The sequence below is a fragment of the Hibiscus syriacus genome, unplaced genomic scaffold (assembly GCF_006381635.1).
Source record: "Hibiscus syriacus cultivar Baekdansim isolate YM2019G1 unplaced genomic scaffold, ASM638163v2 tig00000477_pilon, whole genome shotgun sequence".
In the NCBI taxonomy this organism is placed as follows: domain Eukaryota; kingdom Viridiplantae; phylum Streptophyta; class Magnoliopsida; order Malvales; family Malvaceae; genus Hibiscus; species Hibiscus syriacus.
Genome location: NW_024061790.1, coordinates 3,488,232 through 3,507,352, shown reverse-complemented (window position 1 = coordinate 3,507,352; position 19,121 = coordinate 3,488,232). Strand labels below are relative to the sequence as shown.

Genomic DNA, 19,121 nt, shown 5'->3' with positions numbered 1-19,121 from the left:
GGGTCAGGCGGTGTCATTAGCAGAACCGGCGATTATAGTACAGGTCCTCCAGGCGGATCTTCGAGGTGGATTTCTTGGGCAGAGCTCTCGGATAGTAGGATACAGATGGCTTCAAAAATATCTTCTCGCACTTTAAGTACTTTCAAAATGCCAGTCGAACTTGCCATTTTTCTTTAGCTCAGCAATCTCCTTATGTCACGGCATTTTTTTTCCTCTTTTCCTTGCTTTCAAAACCTGCACATCATTAGACTAGTACCTTTCCCATAAAACAGCACCACTGTAAAAATAAAATGACACGACAAATCGAAATTCACCACATGTAACTAAATGCTTCTAAATGCATCTATATGTTCCTAAATGATCCTTTAGACATTCAATAACTTAAGTTAAAAGGTCCCAAAATGTGACCTTTTACGGAGTTATCATACCCCCAAACTTAAGCTATTGCTTGTCCTCAAGCAATGGATAGTGATAAGTAAAACAAAAATACCATGACAAGTTCAGAAGCAGAATAGTCTTATGGGATAAAATTTCAGCCCTCAGCACAAATGGCTTCAACATGCTAGACTAGGTTTGAAATCTAGTAATGTCCCCTATGGAAAGATTCTTTGTATGGGTGTGTGCATGTTGTATCCAGTCCATGCTTAACAAATTTAAAAATTTTCTACGCAAGCTTTCTTAATTTGCCATGACATTTTCAAAATCAGCTCCCACCTTGCCTTTCTTTTATTATTTCTGCTACAAGGGGAGTCAGCCCATCACTCTACCATCCCACACTCTAGGTGAAAGGGAGCATACCTTCCACCCCCGAGCTAGTCAGGTACAGTCATCCCGTGACATCTTTCATTCACTCATATGCGATGGCATAGCGGAGAGTCCCTCTACAGATATGACTAGGCATTTATTTATAACTTCAAACTTTTTTTAAAACATATAAACGGGGCTTTCAACAGTCAAAGTTTTATGCCCCGACATTTTAAGAATTCTCCTATAAAAATTTTCTAAATTTCTCAAGCATGGAAAACACACAATCGTGTAATCAAGGGTTTCAAAGAAGCAAGTCCTAGAGTTGGTTCTATTATCCTCAACCAGTCATGAACATTCTATCCTAGCCATCAAATTCATCATCATCGGGCATCCTTAACTACTTCCAGAAAACTATTCAGGCAATTACTAATGTCATGGCATTTTTAATTTACTGATACTATCATGCAATGATGCGAGAACCCTACTTCCCCCAAACTTGAGAGAAGCATTGTCCTCAATGCTTACTAAGACTAAGGAAAATGAAAACTTCATTATATGAATGCAATGCAAATGCAAGGTACATTGGCTTTAAGCGGGTGGTGGTGCAGTGGTCGCGCGGCGAGTGCGCTTTCTTAGCTTGGCGGGGCTAGAATGTTCAGAGTCAGACGCGAGTGTGGTGGGAGGAGTGCTAGGTCCTTCTAGAATGGCTGGGAGCGGGGGATCTTGATGCGGAGATGCCTTCCTAAGGCAAAGTCAGCTCCTACGTAAAGGAGCTTGTCGTGGCATCTCGGATTATGACTCTTCGATTGACTCGGTGGGGTAGGGTACTTCAGGGTGCTCTTCTTCCATTGGTGCAGCCGATTGCGGTATATCAGGGCGTTCTGCCGCTAAGGGTTCAACATGTTGGGAAGATTTCGGACAATGAGCGAGTTGGAGGTTGGCTTCTTGATCGGCATCGGGCGACACAACATGGACATGATCAGGGTCATCAGGCTCTTCAGCTTCAACAGGCTGGGGACTCTCTGCATCGTGCGATTGAGGGGCATCAGTATTGGCAGGACGAGGTATTTTTGCAGATGCTTCGACATCCTCATTCGGTGGCACGAGAATGTCAGGGAAGACAGGAATGGTGAAGTTTATGTGTGGGAGGAATTCCATCAAGGCGCTGGTGAGAAATTCATCTCGTCGTTTGGCATAGGCGAAATATGTCATCAGTTTTTCGGACAGCTGCCCGACATGCTCTTGAGTGCACTGGACCGCCTGCACCAGGGCGTTTGAAGTTGCCCTGGCATGTGGAAATGATGTAGCGCGAGATGTAGTTGCCCTTTTTCCTTCCCTTTGGCTTCCTTGTGACCCAACAACAGAGGGATTTTTGCTTTGGTGATTCCAGCAATACCCGGTAAAATCTCATCAAACATTTCTTTAGGGACCTTTTTTTACGGCATAAGGCAGTGATGAGATTTGGAAATACCTTGCAGGTCACTTCAGGCACAAATGAGCCTGCTCCACGATAATTTTCCCTACATCGATGGCTCACCCGAATATGATTAAATGCAGTAAGAGCATCCGCTGGCAGGACATTATGGTGTTGTGGGAAGTGGGTAAGATTTTGTGCTTCATGAAATGATTCCACAACTTCACTTGTGAAAGTAGCCTTTCCCGGTCCACAGTCTTGCGGCTCATTTGCTGACCATTCCATTGCGTGTCGGGAAAATAGAGGTCTTCTAGGATGCCTTGGTAAGTTTCGTTGTCAGATTCTTGAGTGAAACTAGCATGTGGTCTTTAACAACCTGCATTTTAAAATAGAGATTAATGGCAGAAAGAGTAAAACGAATAGAAATGCCGCGAACCACCACGGCATGCTGATTTGGCTCAGATATGTTAGAGTAAAACTCCTTCACTAAAATGGTGTTGACAACGGCGGGATGCTTGGCAAATTTCTGCCACTTATGTTTGGTAACAACGTCAAGAACCTCACTCCCTAAGTCAACATCTTCCTCCTTAAATAAGATAAACCCTAACTCAAAAAAGACACAGCAGTTTTTGATTGTTTGGAACCATTCGCGGGTAGAACCATCCATAAATCGTGGTGGCGAAGATGGCGCATGAGGGCGGGAGCGGACCATCGTTAAAAGAAAAAATGAGGAAAGAATGAAAAAGCTAGAAGTTTTGGACAGTTATGGCAGTTTCGATTAAGGAGAAAAAAAGAAGATGAGATAAGAAAAAGTTAAAGGAAAAGTGAAAAGAAAATGAAGATAAAAACAAAAGTGAGATTATGTGGGGGGATAAAAATGAAATGGTGGGGTCTAGGCGGGAAGAAAACAAAAATCAAAAGTAAAAATTTTTAATCCTAAGTAAAAGTAAAAAAGTTCCCTTCTTTTACTATTCACTTTTGACGCCCAAATTTCACAAGCTTCATCCATACTCTTCACGTACTAGTCATGTGGGAAATCTCTTGCACAAAAATAAAATAAACATAATTAATTAAAAATAAGAAAGACTAAAATAATGGTAAAGTACATATTATTTATGCACATGAGTAAATTTAAAATATCAGGGCATCCTTAAGATGTCGGACCAATGTTGACATCATGCAAGAGCAGCGCCGACTTGTCACGCACAGGCGGGATTCCCTGGTAGGCCTTTAAGCACTAGCCATTAACTTTAAAGATGGATCCATCGTCCATGTTCTTGATGTCAACAGCGCCATAGGGGTAAACATTATGAACTTCAAATGGTCCCGACCAACGTGACTTTAGTTTACCAGGGAAGAGTTTAAGCCTTTAGTTGAAAAGCAACACTTTCTGGCCCACATGGAAATGTCGTGGCAAAATATTTTTGTCATGCCACTTCTTAGTCTTTTCCTTGTATAGCTTTGCATTCTCATATGCTTGTGCTCAAAACTCCTCCATTTCATTCAAATCGAGCAATCGTTTCTCCCCAGCAAGTTGTGCGTCAAAGTTTAACTTGTTGATTACCCAGTATGCCTTGTGTTCTAACTCAACTGGGAGGTACCAGGCTTTTCCATATACCATCTTGAAAGGTGACATTCCCAGAGGTGTTTTGAATGCCTTCCTATAGGCCCATAATGCTTCATCGATCTTGGGGGACCAGTCTTTCCTTCAAGGGTTCACCACCTTCTCAATGATTTACTTGACTTCTCGATTGGACACTTCAGCTTGCCCATTTGTCTGTGGGTGATATGACGTGGCAATATTATGTCACACTCCATATTTCTGTAATGCCTTGGCAATTAATCTATTATCGAAGTGGGTGCCCTCATCGCTAAAGATGGCTCTCGGTACTCCAAATCGAGTGAATATGTTCTTGTGAAGGAACTTGAGCACCCTCTTCAAGTTGTTCCTCGGCGTAGCAATTGCTTCAACCCACTTTGAAACATATTCCACCGCAAGCAAAATGTATAAATCTCCAAAGGAAGATGGGAATGGTCCCATGAAATCAATGCCCCAAACATCGAAAAGTTCTATCTCCAGAATATTTTGCAGCGACATTTCGTGTTGTCTGGAAATGTTTCCAGTGCGCTGGCATCTGTCGCACGCTTTGTAAAATTCGTGGGCATCTTTAAATAGTAATGGCCAATAGAACCTCCAAAATGCCCTCCACAGGTTATTGTGTGGAAATGGTGTAAGATATCACATTGCTCTTCTTCGGGGACGCACCGTCGAATCATTTGATGGCACATTGCTTGAACAAGTACGGCTCATCCCAAAAATAGAACTTGGCATCATGCAGGAACCTCTTTTTACCCTGACTATTTATTTCATAAGGAAAACACCACTAACAAGAAAATTAACAAGGTCAGCGTACCACGGAATTGTCGTGGCATATAAAATTTTATCGTCAGGGAATTCTTCTTTAATGTCAAAAATGTCATGGCATTCAGAAATGTTCTCTAGCCTAGATAAGTGGTCTGCAACCTGATTTTCAGTAACTTTCCTATCAATGACCTCTAAATCAAATTCTTACAAGAGTAATATCCACCTAATCAGTCTAGGTATTCTGAATTCTTCTTTCTTGTTCACTAAGTATTTTATAGCTGAATGATCAGTGTGAACTATAACTTTAGTCCTTATCAAGTATGGCCTAAACTTGTCAAATGCAAATACCACAGCAAGTAATTCTTTCTCAGTGGTAGTGTAATTAAATTGTGCATAATTTAAGGTACGGCTAGCATAATAAATCACATGAAAAATTTTACCTCTACGTTGCCCAAGTACAGCTCCCACGGCAAAATCACTTGCATCGCACAATAATTCGAACGGTGTCGTCAAGTCTGGGGGAACTACGATTGGTGCAGAAATAAGTCTTTTCTTTAGCACTTTGAATGCGCCATGGCATTTCTGATCGAACACAAATGATTGGTTCTATTGCAGCAGGGTACATAAGGGCTTGGATATTATGGAGAAGTCCTTGATGAATCTTCGATAAAATCCAGCATGTCCAAGGAAACTCCGAATTCCCTTGACATAATTTGGTGGGGGAGCTTCTTGATCACCTCGATCTTGGCCTTATCTACCTCAATGCCCTTTGCATAAATCTTGTGGCCTAGAATAATGCCTTTTGTTACCATGAAGTGGCATTTTTCCCAATTCAGCACGAGATCAGCCTCCTCACATCGCTTAAGTACCTTTACCAAATTGCCGAGGCATTTTTAAAAGTCGTCCTCAGAAACAGAAAAATCATCCATGAAAATTTCAAGATAATCCTCAACCATGTCAGAGAATAGGGCTTGCATACAGCGCTGAAAAGTTATCGGGGCATTACAGAGTCCAAAAGGCATTCTTCGAAAAGCATAAGTGCCATAGGGGCACGTGTGGTCTTCTGTTGGTCCTTTGAAGCGATGGCAATCTGATTATACCCCGAGTAACCATCTAAGAAACAATAGAATGCCTTGCCAGCAATTTGATCCAGCATTTGATCGATAAACGGTAAAGGAAGTGATCCTTCTTGGTCGCCTTGTTGAGCTTGCGGTAGTCCATGCAGATTCGCCACCCGGTAACCATGTGTGTAGGTATCAACTCATTGTCTTCACTCGTCACCATGGTCATGCCTCCCTTCTTGGGCATGCATTGAACGGGACTTACCCATGAACTATCCGAAATAGGATAAATTACTCCAGCATCAAGCCATTTGAGAATCTCCTTTATCACAACTTGCTTTATGATTGGGTTTAATATTCACTGCGGCTCTATGGATTTGCTATGGCATTCTTCTAGCATGATTTTGTGTATGCAGATTGTTGGACGTATTCCCTTCAGATCTACCATCGTCTACCCTAACACTTTCTTATGGTGTGACAAAACACTTAGAAACTCGATTCTTGGTTAGGAGTGAGGGCAGAGGAAATAATCACAGGTAAAGTTTTGTCACTACCCAGATAAGCATATTTAAGATGTTGTGGCAATTTCTTAAGTTCTAGGGTAGGAGCATGTTGTAATGAGGGTTTGGTAGGAACAAATTCTTCAAAGTTCAGAGGTTCAAAACGCGTACCTGAGCTAGCCTTGAGAAAGTTAACCTGGTATTCCTCAGATGAAAAATCATTAGGCTCTCCAGCCGTTAAGTCTTCCAGTAGCCTCTCATTATCATCTAATTGAATGAAATTGTTCTGGAAAACTTTATCTGCTACTTTTGTTATTATTGTATCCACTTCTAAAATACTCTGGCATTCTTCAGAATCATCCATGTACTTAATTGATCGAAAGACATTTACGATTACATGTTGATCAGTCACTCTTATGGTTAGCTCGCCCCTCTCACAGTCGATGAGAATACGACCGGTAGCTAGGAAGGGTCTCCCCAAGATGATGGGTGTTGTGGCGTCGACCTCATATTCCAGAATCAAAAAATCGACAGGAAAAATAAACTTGTTAACCCGCACGATGACATCTTCAATTCGCCCCTCTGGTCGAATATGTGAACGATCAGCTAATTGGAGGATGACCAAGGTGGGTCTCGCATTTCCTATCCTAAGCTTGACGAATATTAACTTAGGCATCAAATTCACACTTGAGCCAAGGTCACATAATGTCTTCCCAACAAATTTGTCTCCTATTGAACATGGGATGATGAAGTTGCCTAGATCATGTCTCTTTGGTGACAACTTACTTAAGGAAGAGTAAAATTCTTTTGACGTGGTAATTGTTTCATACTGCTCAACATTTCTCTTCTTGGTAACAATTTCCTTAAGAAATTTGACATAGGTGGGCATTTGTTCCATCGCCTCCAAAAAAGGAACATTGATTTGCAGTTGACTCAAAATGTCAATGAACTTCTTAAACTGGATATCTTCGTTATGCTTCTTCAGTCTTTGTGGAAAAGGAGGTGGGGATCTGGCTTCTTGTATTGACGGGGTGCGAATAGAAGTTGCCTTGGCATTTTTATTAACCCCTTCAGTTTCTTTACTTAACGAATCCTCAGCCTTTTCCTCTTCTACTGGTGCTTCTTCTTTCACTTCTTAATCAGCTTGCTTGATTACAGGGGGTGATTCATCCTTCGGTCTTCCCCCAAACTTGTCTTCAACATTAATTTGTGTACCATTTCGGAGAGTCAGCACACTGCAGTTCTCCTTGCCATGAGGTTTGGTGACTTCAGTGTCACTCGGTAACTGTCCTGGTTTGTGTTCTTGTAATACTATGGTAATTTGACCAACTTGACTCTCCAGCGCCCTCAGCGGCGAACTATGGCTCTGAAGTAGGGCCCCTTGATTTTTTATGGAGGTCGTATGATCTTGCATTGTGGCTTCCAAGGAACTAGTGTTTGATGAAGATGGCTCTCCCTTGTTAGAATTATGCCATGGCATATTCGATTGATAACCTTTGAGTCATTGAAATTCTGCCACCGAGCTGGTTGATGGACATTGTTGGATCCTTGATTTCCCCACAAAAAGTTTGGATGTTGATGCCATCTAGGATTATATATGTTGAAATAAGGGTTGTTGTCACCTCGATTAAAGTTTCCTACAAAGTTGACGGATTCTTGATTGGTTGGGCAGTCACTCTCATTGTGATTGATGTGGCATAATAAACAAGCTGAATGGGTTGCCTTTTCTTCTCTCACCTCACTTGGCCTTTGAAAATTTTTCAGCATGTTGGTGATAGCAGGAAGTTGGGTGGAAATGTTATCATTAGTGGCAATCTTATCCAGAATGTCAAATGCCTCTGCTGGTGATTTGTCAAGTAGAGTCCCATTTGCCGAGGCATCTAGCATCATCCTCATGGGTGCATTTACTCCATTATAGAACATCACCACTTGCGTCCAATCTTGAAAACCATGGTTTGAGCACTTGTGAAGCAATGCCTTGTATCGATCCCAGCATTCATACATTGACTCGTCATCAGCCTGACGAAAGGAAGCAATATCTTTCCTTAGTTGGGTGTTCATATTCGGAGGATTATATTGTAGCAAATTTTTTTTGCACATATCAGTCCACGACTCCATTGAACCCGCTGGAACGCCACTCAACCACGCCCTTGCTCGGTCACTCAGGGAGTACGGAAACAACTTTAATTTCAGAACATCTTCGTGCACCCCTTGTTGGCAGAAAGAATCGCACACCTCCAAGAAGTTACGAATATACTGCCTGGCATCTTCATTTGGCATGCCCCCAAACTATCCTATGAAGTTCAACATATTGAACATGACAGGTTTGAGTTCAAAGTTGGCTGCCTGAATATCTGGGGCCACAATTCCAGGATTTAAATCCTCTAAGATTGGGTTTAAGTGATCAAGAATGGCACGAGGTCTAGCTGCGAATCTTACATTTAAATTTTCCCCGAAATTCTGATCCTCCTCATGACTAATACCTTGATTTCTGATTTGGTACATGTTTACACGTTGAGAGCGTATTCTTTGTCTAAAAAGCCTCTCAATTTCAGGATCAATCGGTTCTAATGGCTCTTCAGGGTTGCTTCGGGTCATGTATCTAGAAAAATAAATGAAGAAAAATTAAGGAAAGTAAAAAGTAAAGCTAACTAAAAAGAAAATATGAACAAGTAGAATAAAAATGCTATGACAAATCAATTTAACTTCCAGTTGCCAAGTCCCTGGAAACTGCGCCAAAAACTTGTCTGCTCTTTGTGAGTACTATAAAATGAGTGCGGGTGTGTGTGCAAGTATACACAATTGAACAAGTAATACAGTGATAAGTGAGTATCGTCTCCACAGGGAGTTGGGGAAATCAAATAGGTTTGTCAAGGAACTTTACTTTTTCACCTAAGTAAAGTTAGTGATGGTATATACAAATGAGAATGCTATGGCAATATGGAATGATTAATGTGGAAATGGATGATGGCAGTGAGGTAGCAATTGATTATGTTGTGGCAAAGTGGATGGAAATGTCATGGAAAATTAAATTGTGTTAAGTGCAAACAAATGGAAATGTCAAGGCAAAATAAAATATAAAAACTGGATGTAATATATAGGACTTTGGTTTTCTCACACGATAAGCTGCTATGGGAATGAGTGATAGGAGTCACCGGGAAAATCTAAGTCTACTTCACCAAATGATATTTCTTCTATGCTTAGCCTTCCCGACAGAGTCTACTAAGGTGACCTATGCTATCTCTAGTAAGGGATTCGACAGATTAAAGATGTCCTGGCAAAACTGATTGGCGTAAACCCCAAGGCATTCTCTCGAACCCTCAAGATCTCCTAAGGAAAGGCTACTCTCGTAGCTCCTACAACCTTAAAGCATTAAGTTTCATAAACAAAACATGTTAAAGCATAGCAAACAACCATTCATTGAAATAAAAACATAAACATCCAAGTGAACTCCCACCAAATAGGATTAGTTCATGGTGGGGTTTGAAATACACAAGCACAAAGCAAGTATCATTTGTTCCTTACAACCCAATAAAAAAAATGAAAGCAAAGAACAAAAGGGGAGGAGAGAAAGCCTTCAACGTGCACTGCCCAATACTTCCCTTGGCCACCAAGCACTACTCCAAGCAAATTGGCTCCTCTCGAATGCTCAGGATGCCACTCCCTCAGGCTTGTCAATGAGAAATTGCACGGCAAGTAGGATAGACGGAGAAAGATGAGACCTTCTCTCTCTAACTTTTTATGCTCAAATCTGGGTGGAACTAAAGTCTCTAACATTATGGTTTCATCATCTATTTATAGGGGAAAATTAACCCTTGAACTAAGAGTTGAGTTTCCCAAACCATGGTGAACTCGCTTGGGAGTCGGGCAAGACAGGTGATGATACAGCCTGGGTAGCTGGCATGAGTGACCGGCATAATCCTGTTGCAGGCGCCCAAGGAAAGATAGGATCTGGAGCGTCAGGCGACGTCATCAGTAGAACCGGCAGTTGCAGTGCCGGTCCCTCCAGGCGGGTCTTCGAGATGGATTTTTCGGGTAGAGCTCTCAAAAAGTTGGATACAGCTGGCTTCAAAAATATCTTCTTGCACTTTCGAAATGCCAGTCGAACTTGGCATTTTTCTTTAGCTCAGCAATCTCCTTATGTCATGGCATTTTCTTTCCTCTTTTCCTTGCTTTCAAAACCTGTAAATCATCAGACAAGTACCTTTCCCATAAAGTAGCACCGCTGTAAAAATAAAACGCCACATCAAACCGAAATTCACCACATGCAACTACATGCTTCTAAATGCATCTATATGTTCCTAAATGAGCCTTTAGACATTCAATAACATAAGTTAAAAGGTCCCAAAATGTGACCTTTTACGAAGTTATCAGTGTTAATGAACATATAATGACATACATATAACATGTCATACATAAATCATCATCTCATTATAAAATTCACATTTGAGCATGTCAAATGGATTAAAAGTCCATTTATGCATTTTCAGTCACTTTTTAAGAACTCGCCTAGTCAGATATATCATTTTTGGCTATTAATAACTCTAGCAAGTGTATTATGCCTTATTAACATAGTGTAAAGCTGGTAAATAATGCAATTGAGGATCCATGTTTTAACTTTGATGTAATATGGAAGCTAAAAGTCCCTCCTCGCATCCAAAGTTTTCTTTCAATGATGATCATCAACCGGGTTCCGACCAAGGCGGTTTTGTTATGGAGGTGATTTATTTGGATACTTTGATGTGCTGCTGCCCATGGTATGATTTAGTAACGAAGAGTGATGATAATCTCTTTGTGGCTTTTGGATTCACTAAGCTATTGCGGTCCAGTGTTTTCGAATGGTGGAATTTATCTTGAAAGGCCTCTTTATCAATTAGAGAGTTTTGTAATTTATGTTTTAACGTTTCTTTGTTAAGGTTATTTGGAAGTATGCGGCTTATTAATTTTAGTGTTAATGAACATAGATTGACATACATATAACATGTCATACATAAATCATCATCTCATTATAAAATTCACATTTGAGCATGTCAAATGGATTAAAAGTCCATTTATGCATTTTCAGCCACTTTTTAAGAACTCGCCTAGTCAGATATATCATTTTGGGCCATTAACAACTCTAGCAAGTGTATTATGCCTTATTAACATAGTGCAAAGGTGGTAAATGATGCAATTGAGGATCCATGTTTTAACTTTGATGTAATATGGAAGCTAAATGTCCCTCCTCGCATCCAAAGTTTTCTTTTAATGATGATCATCAACCGGGTTCCGACCAAGGCGGTTTTCTTATGGAGGTGATTTATTTGGATACTTTGATGTGCTGCTGCCCATGGTGTGATTTAGTAACGAAGAGTGATGATAATCTCTTTGCGGCTTTTGGATTCACTAAGCTATTACGGTCTAGTGTTTTCGAATGGTGGAATTTATCTTGAAAGGCCTCTTTATCAATTAGAGACTTGTGTAATTTTATGTTTTAATGTTTCTTTGTTAAGGTTATTTAGAAGTATGCGGCTTATTAATTTTATTGTTAATGAACATAGATTGACATACATATAACATGTCATACATAATTAATCATCTCATTATAAAATTCACATTTGAGAATGTCAAATGGATTAAAAGTCCATTTATGCTTTTTCAGTCACTTTTTAAGAACTCGCCTAGTCAGATATATCATTTTTGGCCATTAACAACTCTAGCAAGTGTATTATGCCTTATTAACATAGTGCAAAGCTTGTAAATGATGCAATTGAGGATCCATGTTTTAACTTTGATGTAATATGGAAGCTAAAATTCCCTCATCGTATCCAAAGTTTTCTTTCAATGACGATCATCAACCGGGTTCCGACCAAGGCGGTTTTGTTATGGATGTGATTTATTTGGATACTTTGATGTGCTGCTGCCCATGGTGTGATTTAGTAACGAAGAGTGACGATAATCTCTTTGTGGCTTTTGGATTCACTAAGCTATTACGGTCCAGTGTTTTCGATTGGTGGAATTTATCTTGAAAGGCCTCTTTATCAATTAGAGACTTGTGTAATTTATGTTTTAATGTTTCTTTGTTAAGGTTATTTAGAAGTATGCGGCTTATTAATTTTAGTTTTAATGAATATAGATTGACATACATATAACATGTCATACATAAATCATCATCTCATTTTAAAATTCACATTTGAGAATTTCAAATGGATTAAAAGTCAATTTATGCTTTTTCAGTCACTTTTTAAGAACTCGCCTAGTCAGATATATCATTTTTGGCCATTAACAACTCTAGCAAGTGTATTATGCCTTATTAACAAAGTGCAAAGCTGGTAAATGACGCCATTGAGGATCCGTGTTTTAACTTTAATGTAATATGGAAGTTAAAAGTCCCTCCTCGCATCCGAAGTTTTCTTTCAATGACGATCATCAATCGGGTTCCGACCAAGGCGGTTTTGTTATGGTGGTGATTTATTTGGATACTTTGATGTGCTGCTGCCCATGGTGTGATTTAGTAACGAAGAGTGACGCTAATCTCTTTGTGGCTTTTGGATTCACTAAACTATTACGGTCCAGTGTTTTCGAGTGGTGGAATTTATCTTGAAAGGCCTCTTTATCAATTAGAGACTTTTGTAATTTATGTTTTAATGTTTCTTTGTTAAGGTTATTTAGAAGTATGCGGCTTATTAATTTCAGTGTTAATGAACATAGATTGACATACATATAACATGTCATACATAAATCATCATCTCATTATAAAATTCACATTTGAGAATGTCAAATGGATTAAAAGTCCATTTTCAGTCACTTTTTAAGAACTCACCTAGTCAGATATATCATTTTTTGCCATTAACAACTCTAGCAAGTGTACCATGCCTTATTAATTATTTATGACTAGTACAAATTCACAAATACAAACAAGCTAAGTTTTAGGCATCTCAAGTCCCATTACATGCTTGAACATCTACTTAAATATGAACATCAACATACCAATTATGCATCACATTGTCTTCTTTTGGATTCTGTACAGTATAATGTTTACTAAGAAGAAAAGAATGATGAAATCAATGAAGGGTACGCATCTCATTGTCTTATTTTATATTCTTTTGAACAACTTTCTTTTTTTAAGGACTTGTTAATGTGCAATACGAAAAATAAGTGAAAGACGTTGTCATTCAAATACTTGAATTCAATTATGGTGTAATTCTTGAAGAATATGTTGTTTTCATTGTAGTTTTTGGTATAAATTCTATCCCTATAGGGTATTCTAATACTTGATTGCGAAGACTGAAAATCTTAATAGGCAAATGAAACATATTTTGAGGATAAACCTACATATACCATGGGAGGGTTACTGTTACCCCAAACTTTTTGGTCCAATGGTATTTTGGTCCCTATTAGTTTAAATTTTATCCAAGCTAAACCTTAACCTTAATAATTTTTCGATTTAAATACTCAATAGGTCCTTAATTTGTTAAGCTAAACATCCTATCCCTTCTTGGTATTTGATCCTAATTTCGTCTGGAAGCTATAAACAAAACTAATATTTAGGAACTCTAATTCGATTATTTCTTATTCTAGATATTTTGATTCTTGGTTGATATTTTGAGATATTTTAGGTTTTAAGTTCATTCAAGTTGCAACCAGTCGAAATAACTTATACAACAAATCAAAACTTACAAAGGTAATGCATGACTGATAAATGTGAGTATAAAGAGTACAAACCAGTGAATATAATTAAAGAATAAAAATAAGAAAGCTTGGATACATCATTGTACGGCATATTGAGAGTGGGAGAAATGTTGAAATGGTATATAAGGTCTAGTTGTTTCAGAAGTCCATTCATAATCGATTTGCAGTCATTTATTAATTCATTTTGATATATTATAAAGAGAGAAACAATACAACATCCAACCACACATTAAAACTTGAACATATTCAAAAGTTTTAATTGAGAAAACCCTTATTATCCGCTGTCTTTTGAGCCATCAATTCCCTTATTAACTACTTCTTGGTCAAGAAACCAAAATGCTAACCCTCCTATCGAACACTGAATTAATTAAAGCGTCCTCCACATTTGCAGCAAGCCTTGCGAATAACTTGTCAATTATTGCATCTCCAAAATGATTGCAGATCATTGACTCTATAACAGCTCTGATGGTATTAGCAATATTTTTCCCCATTTGCGTATAAATGTTGAAACCAAAGTCTTTGTTACGGAGCATCTCATTTGTATTTATAGGATCGGCATCCACTTCGAAAACTTGTAGATCAGTAATTTCAAATGATCCTTCCCTCTCCGCAATCTCAGCCACTTCTTCTTTGCAAGGTGTATAAAAGGAAGGTTGAATGAATCCACATCTCTCTCTTCTACAGCTCCCTGCAATTCATAATTAAGTTAGTTTATTGCGTTCAACTAATCATAGAAATAGAGTAAATGGATCATCTGGCACCTGCGCAACCAAATCAAGAAGTGATTTAGCAACAAGCTCCCAGCCATAGTCTTCGTTGGAGGGGTCGACATTTTTCCTAGCCATAAAGGTTAGCACCATACGGCCTTGGGATATAATTTCTTTGGAGCGCAAGCTTAGAAAATTTGTGAAGTCTTTCTGAAATTGGTCGGCATATGCTTGGAAAACATTGGGAGGACTTGATCTTGCCATGTATACGTTTCCCTTATTGTTCTCTAGCCCAACTGGGAGCTAATGACAAGATCAAAGCTAAATGAGATTAAAACAGATTCTTTACTAGATCAAAGAGAAGGATTTTGGTCAAGTGACCGACCTGTGTTAGCCAATGAAGCGCATACGAAGAATTGACAAAGTGGAGGCTTCTAGTTGCAAAGAGTCTGTCATAGAAAGAGCCTGCAACTCCTCCTATAAAACACCTTTCTTGCACCATATCTCCTTTCGTTTTCTTCATCCTCTCAATGAAATCAGGAACCGACCTAAACACAGAGTTGAAGTCATTGTCTGGGAGATCATTTAGAAGCACTTCAAACTCTGGAAATTTCAACTCTTCTCGCTTACATATCCCATGGATAGTGTCAATAACTTGAGATATAGTGTGGAAGGTGTTAGGTCCTGAAGAGCAACCCAAGTCTGCCACCTTTATACAAGCTGGAGCCATTTCCTTGAACATATCTCTAATGGATTCTTCAATGATTGGTGTTACCTTTGATATTACTGCTTTCTGCAAGCACAAAGAACTGGTTAGCATGATATTTTTTCAAAAAGAAAAAAACATCATAATGTAATAACGGACTTGGAAAACTGAATTATTAGCATAGCTAATTTCATGATCTGCTGCATTCATGCGAAGAACCTTTGCTTCTGCCATTTTGCTTCCTTAATTTCTTTACAAACTTACGTACTTTACTGTTTTCTGGTGAGTTTTCCTTAACATTCTGCTGTATATATATACATATGTGCATGCATGCATGAAACAATGATCATTGTTTAAACGCTGAAACTGTAGGGTTTTTCCCACATGGTTTTGTCATCAATTTTTAATTAGGTTCATTATGGTCAGATAAAATATTTCGACATACTTTGGAATGAGCTGTCCAATAAAGACTGAGTCAAGCTTCTTTACGAATAAGTATGTTAACAACAAGAAAATGACGAAATCAATGGTTTAATAATAAGGAAAAGATGTCCGCCAGCTAAGGCAGACAATGTTTGGTAAGCCTGGAAACAAATTGAAGAAATGAAACATTAAAATTGGAAGAAATTAAAACGTGGGATATCTATTTTATTTCTTCATATTTCCATGGTTTTCAGAACCGGACCGGTTAGCGAACCGGACCGGTTAGCGAACCGGACCGGTTAGCGAACCGGTCATGCTATCGATTCACTGGTTCAACCGGTTGAATCGGTCCGACCGGTCGGAATAACCGGACGACGTCATAATTATTTAAAAAATTAAATAAAATTACCAAAAATATTTAATAAAAAATATTTTTTTATATCACAAGTCATATTCAAAGCAAGTCATAATATATATAAATTAAAAATTATAAAATCAACTGAAAAAAATTGATTTAAATTAAGTAAAACATAATATTTAAGGTAAAACATATTAAATAATAAATATAATTATATAAATATAATTAAAAAATAAATTTGGTGCTAAAAAATCATAACAAAATGATATTGTTTGGTTTAAATTTTTTTAAAAAACAATCTCACATGGCTAAGAAACATAGAAGGGCATCCCAAAAGTCTAAAGAGAAAATATGAGAACAAAACAATCTTACGTGGCTAAAGACCATAGAAGAGCATCCCATCTAACTTCTATAAAAAAATAGAGGTAATTTGGCATTCAAAATCATAAAGCCTTTTGGTGAGCATTGAGTGAACTATTCTTTCACTTCAATCAAGCTCGAATTTTAGGCTTCAATCGACCTTCTAATTTTTTTTTTAGTTCAACCCTTTTCGAGTTAAAGTTTCAATATTATATTTCGAGTTCGAGTTGAACTTGATAATTTTTAGCTAGTGAGTTTGAGTCGAGTTGAGCTTACTTTTAAAGTTTTCAAGTTTGAGTCGAGCTCAGCAATACTCGAGTTCGACTTGGCTCTTTTAACAAACGAGGTCGTTTGGTTTAATTTTTTTTTAAATAACAAAATTGGAGGTTTGTCCCGATTTTTTTCGGTTTTTAGCCGGTCTGGTTCGAACGTTCAGCGGTTCCGGCCGGTTCACTAGTAGCGGTTCAACCAGTGTAGATTGAATCGAACTAGACAGCGATTTCCGGTTAAACCGACCGGTCCGGTCCGGTTTTCAATACACTGCATATTTCTTTAATACCAAATCAACCCCATTCCCCAAATAAATTCGTTTTCTTAATTAATTACGCACGTGGAGCCTTGGTGAACTATGAAAAAGTAAATTAAAATAATATAGGGTAAAATATAGTATTTTTCACTAAACTATGTCTAAGTTTATCTTGTTGCCGCCAACTATGAAAATTTATATTATGATCCCTAATGTCAATTCATTATCACTTTGACCCTTTTATTATTATTCATCAGATCTTATTTTTCATGTCGTATTGTTTTTTAGGTCCCCTCTTCACTTTAGGTGTCAAACAAAACTGCAGGGGGCATAATCTTATGTTCGTGATACTTTAATTTCAGTCCTGCTATTATTAATGAATTCTTGAAGCATTCTAGGACATAGTGTAAGGAACAGATAAAAACCTAATTATGATGCATTTTCCACAACATTCCCAATGGTATGAGAACTATAGGTCATAAGCATAGAAATTCTAAACTTCTGAGGTGACAACTACATTTATTAACCCTCAGGCCACTGTCGTTTATAACTAGTTGTCGTTAAAGTTGTAACGAACTTTAACTTTGATAAATTCATGATTAGGCTGGACATTTCTATGTAAAAAAAAACATAGTGCAAAGCTGGTAAATGACGCCATTGAGGATCCGTGTTTTAACTTTAATGTAATATGGAAGTTAAAAGTCCCTCCTCGCATCCGAAGTTTTCTTTCAATGACGATCATCAACCGGGTTCCGACCAAGGCGGTTTTGTTATGGAGGTGATTTATTTGGATACTTTGATGTGCTGCTGCCCATGGTGTGATTTAGTAACGAAGAGTGACGCTAATCTCTTTGTGGCTTTTGGATTCACTAAACTATTACGGTCCAGTGTTTTCGAGTGGTGGAATTTATCTTGAAAGGCCTCTTTATCAATTAGAGACTTGTGTAATTTATGTTTTAATGTTTCTTTGTTAAGGTTATTTAGAAGTATGCGGCTTATTAATTTCAGTGTTAATGAACATAGATTGACATACATATAACATGTCATACATAAATCATCATCTCATTATAAAATTCACATTTGAGAATGTCAAATGGATTAAAAGTCCATTTTCAGTCACTTTTTAAGAACTCACCTAGTCAGATATATCATTTTTTGCCATTAACAACTCTAGCAAGTGTACCATGCCTTATTAATTATTTATGACTAGTACAAATTCACAAATACAAACAAGCTAAGTTTTAGGCATCTCAAGTCCCATTACATGCTTGAACATCTACTTAAATATGAACATCAACATACCAATTATGCATCACATTGTCTTCTTTTGGATTCTGTACAGTATAATGTTTACTAAGAAGAAAAGAATGATGAAATCAATGAAGGGTACGCATCTCATTGTCTTATTTTATATTCTTTTGAACAACTTTCTTTTTTTAAGGACTTGTTAATGTGCAATACGAAAAATAATTGAAAGACGTTGTCATTCAAATACTTGAATTCAAATTATGGTGTAATTCTTGAAGAATATGTTGCTTTCATTGTAGTTTTTGGTATAAATTCTATCCCTATAGGGTATTCTAATACTTGATTGCGAAGACTGAAAATCTTAATAGGCAAATGAAACATATTTTGAGGATAAACCTACATATACCATGGGAGGGTTACTGTTACCCCAAACTTTTTGGTCCAATGGTATTTTGGTCCCTATTAGTTTAAATTTTATCCAAGCTAAACCTTAACCTTAATAATTTTTCGATTTAAATACTCAATAGGTCCTTAATTTGTTAAGCTAAACATCCTATCCCTTCTTGGTATTTGATCCTAATTTCGTCTGGAAGCTATAAACAAAACTAATATTTAGGAACTCTAATTCGATTATTTCTTATTCTAGATATTTTGATTCTTGGTTGATATTTTGAGATATTTTAGGTTTTAAGTTCATTCAAGTTGCAACCAGTCGAAATAACTTATACAACAAATCAAAACTTACAAAGGTAATGCATGACTGATAAATGTGAGTATAAAGAGTACAAACCAGTGAATATAATTAAAGAATAAAAATAAGAAAGCTTGGATACATCATTGTACGGCATATTGAGAGTGGGAGAAATGTTGAAATGGTATATATAAGGTCTAGTTGTTTCAGAAGTCCATTCATAATCGATTTGCAGTCATTTATTAATTCATTTTGATATATTATAAAGAGAGAAACAATACAACATCCAACCACACATTAAAACTTGAACATATTCAAAAGTTTTAATTGAGAAAACCCTTATT

The 19,121-nt window shown here is 37.6% G+C and overlaps 1 protein-coding gene across 1 annotated transcript; it reads right to left on the bottom strand.

Annotated features, from left to right (window-relative positions):
- Nucleotides 1-14,302: 14,302 nt before the first annotated feature.
- On the bottom strand, nt 14,303-15,439 carry LOC120207582 (S-adenosyl-L-methionine:benzoic acid/salicylic acid carboxyl methyltransferase 3-like). The gene is made up of 4 exons (XM_039207011.1): nt 15,331-15,439; nt 14,851-15,258; nt 14,520-14,768; nt 14,303-14,446 (listed from the first exon to the last, which is right to left on the bottom strand). Exons 1-4 carry the CDS (start codon nt 15,403-15,405, stop codon nt 14,303-14,305), a joined length of 876 nt encoding a protein of 291 aa, XP_039062942.1. The 5' UTR covers nt 15,406-15,439.
- Nucleotides 15,440-19,121: the final 3,682 nt, after the last annotated feature.

Coding starts and splice junctions, on each gene's coding strand:
- LOC120207582 (XM_039207011.1), bottom strand. CDS start 15,405: ATGGCAGAAGCAAAGGTTCTTCGCATGAATGCAGCAGATCATGAAATT. Junction 15,259..15,330: donor CTAATAATTCAGTTTTCCAA/GTCCGTTATTAC, acceptor TTGTGCTTGCAG/AAAGCAGTAATATCAAAGGT. Junction 14,447..14,519: donor TTCTTGATTTGGTTGCGCAG/GTGCCAGATGAT, acceptor TATGAATTGCAG/GGAGCTGTAGAAGAGAGAGA.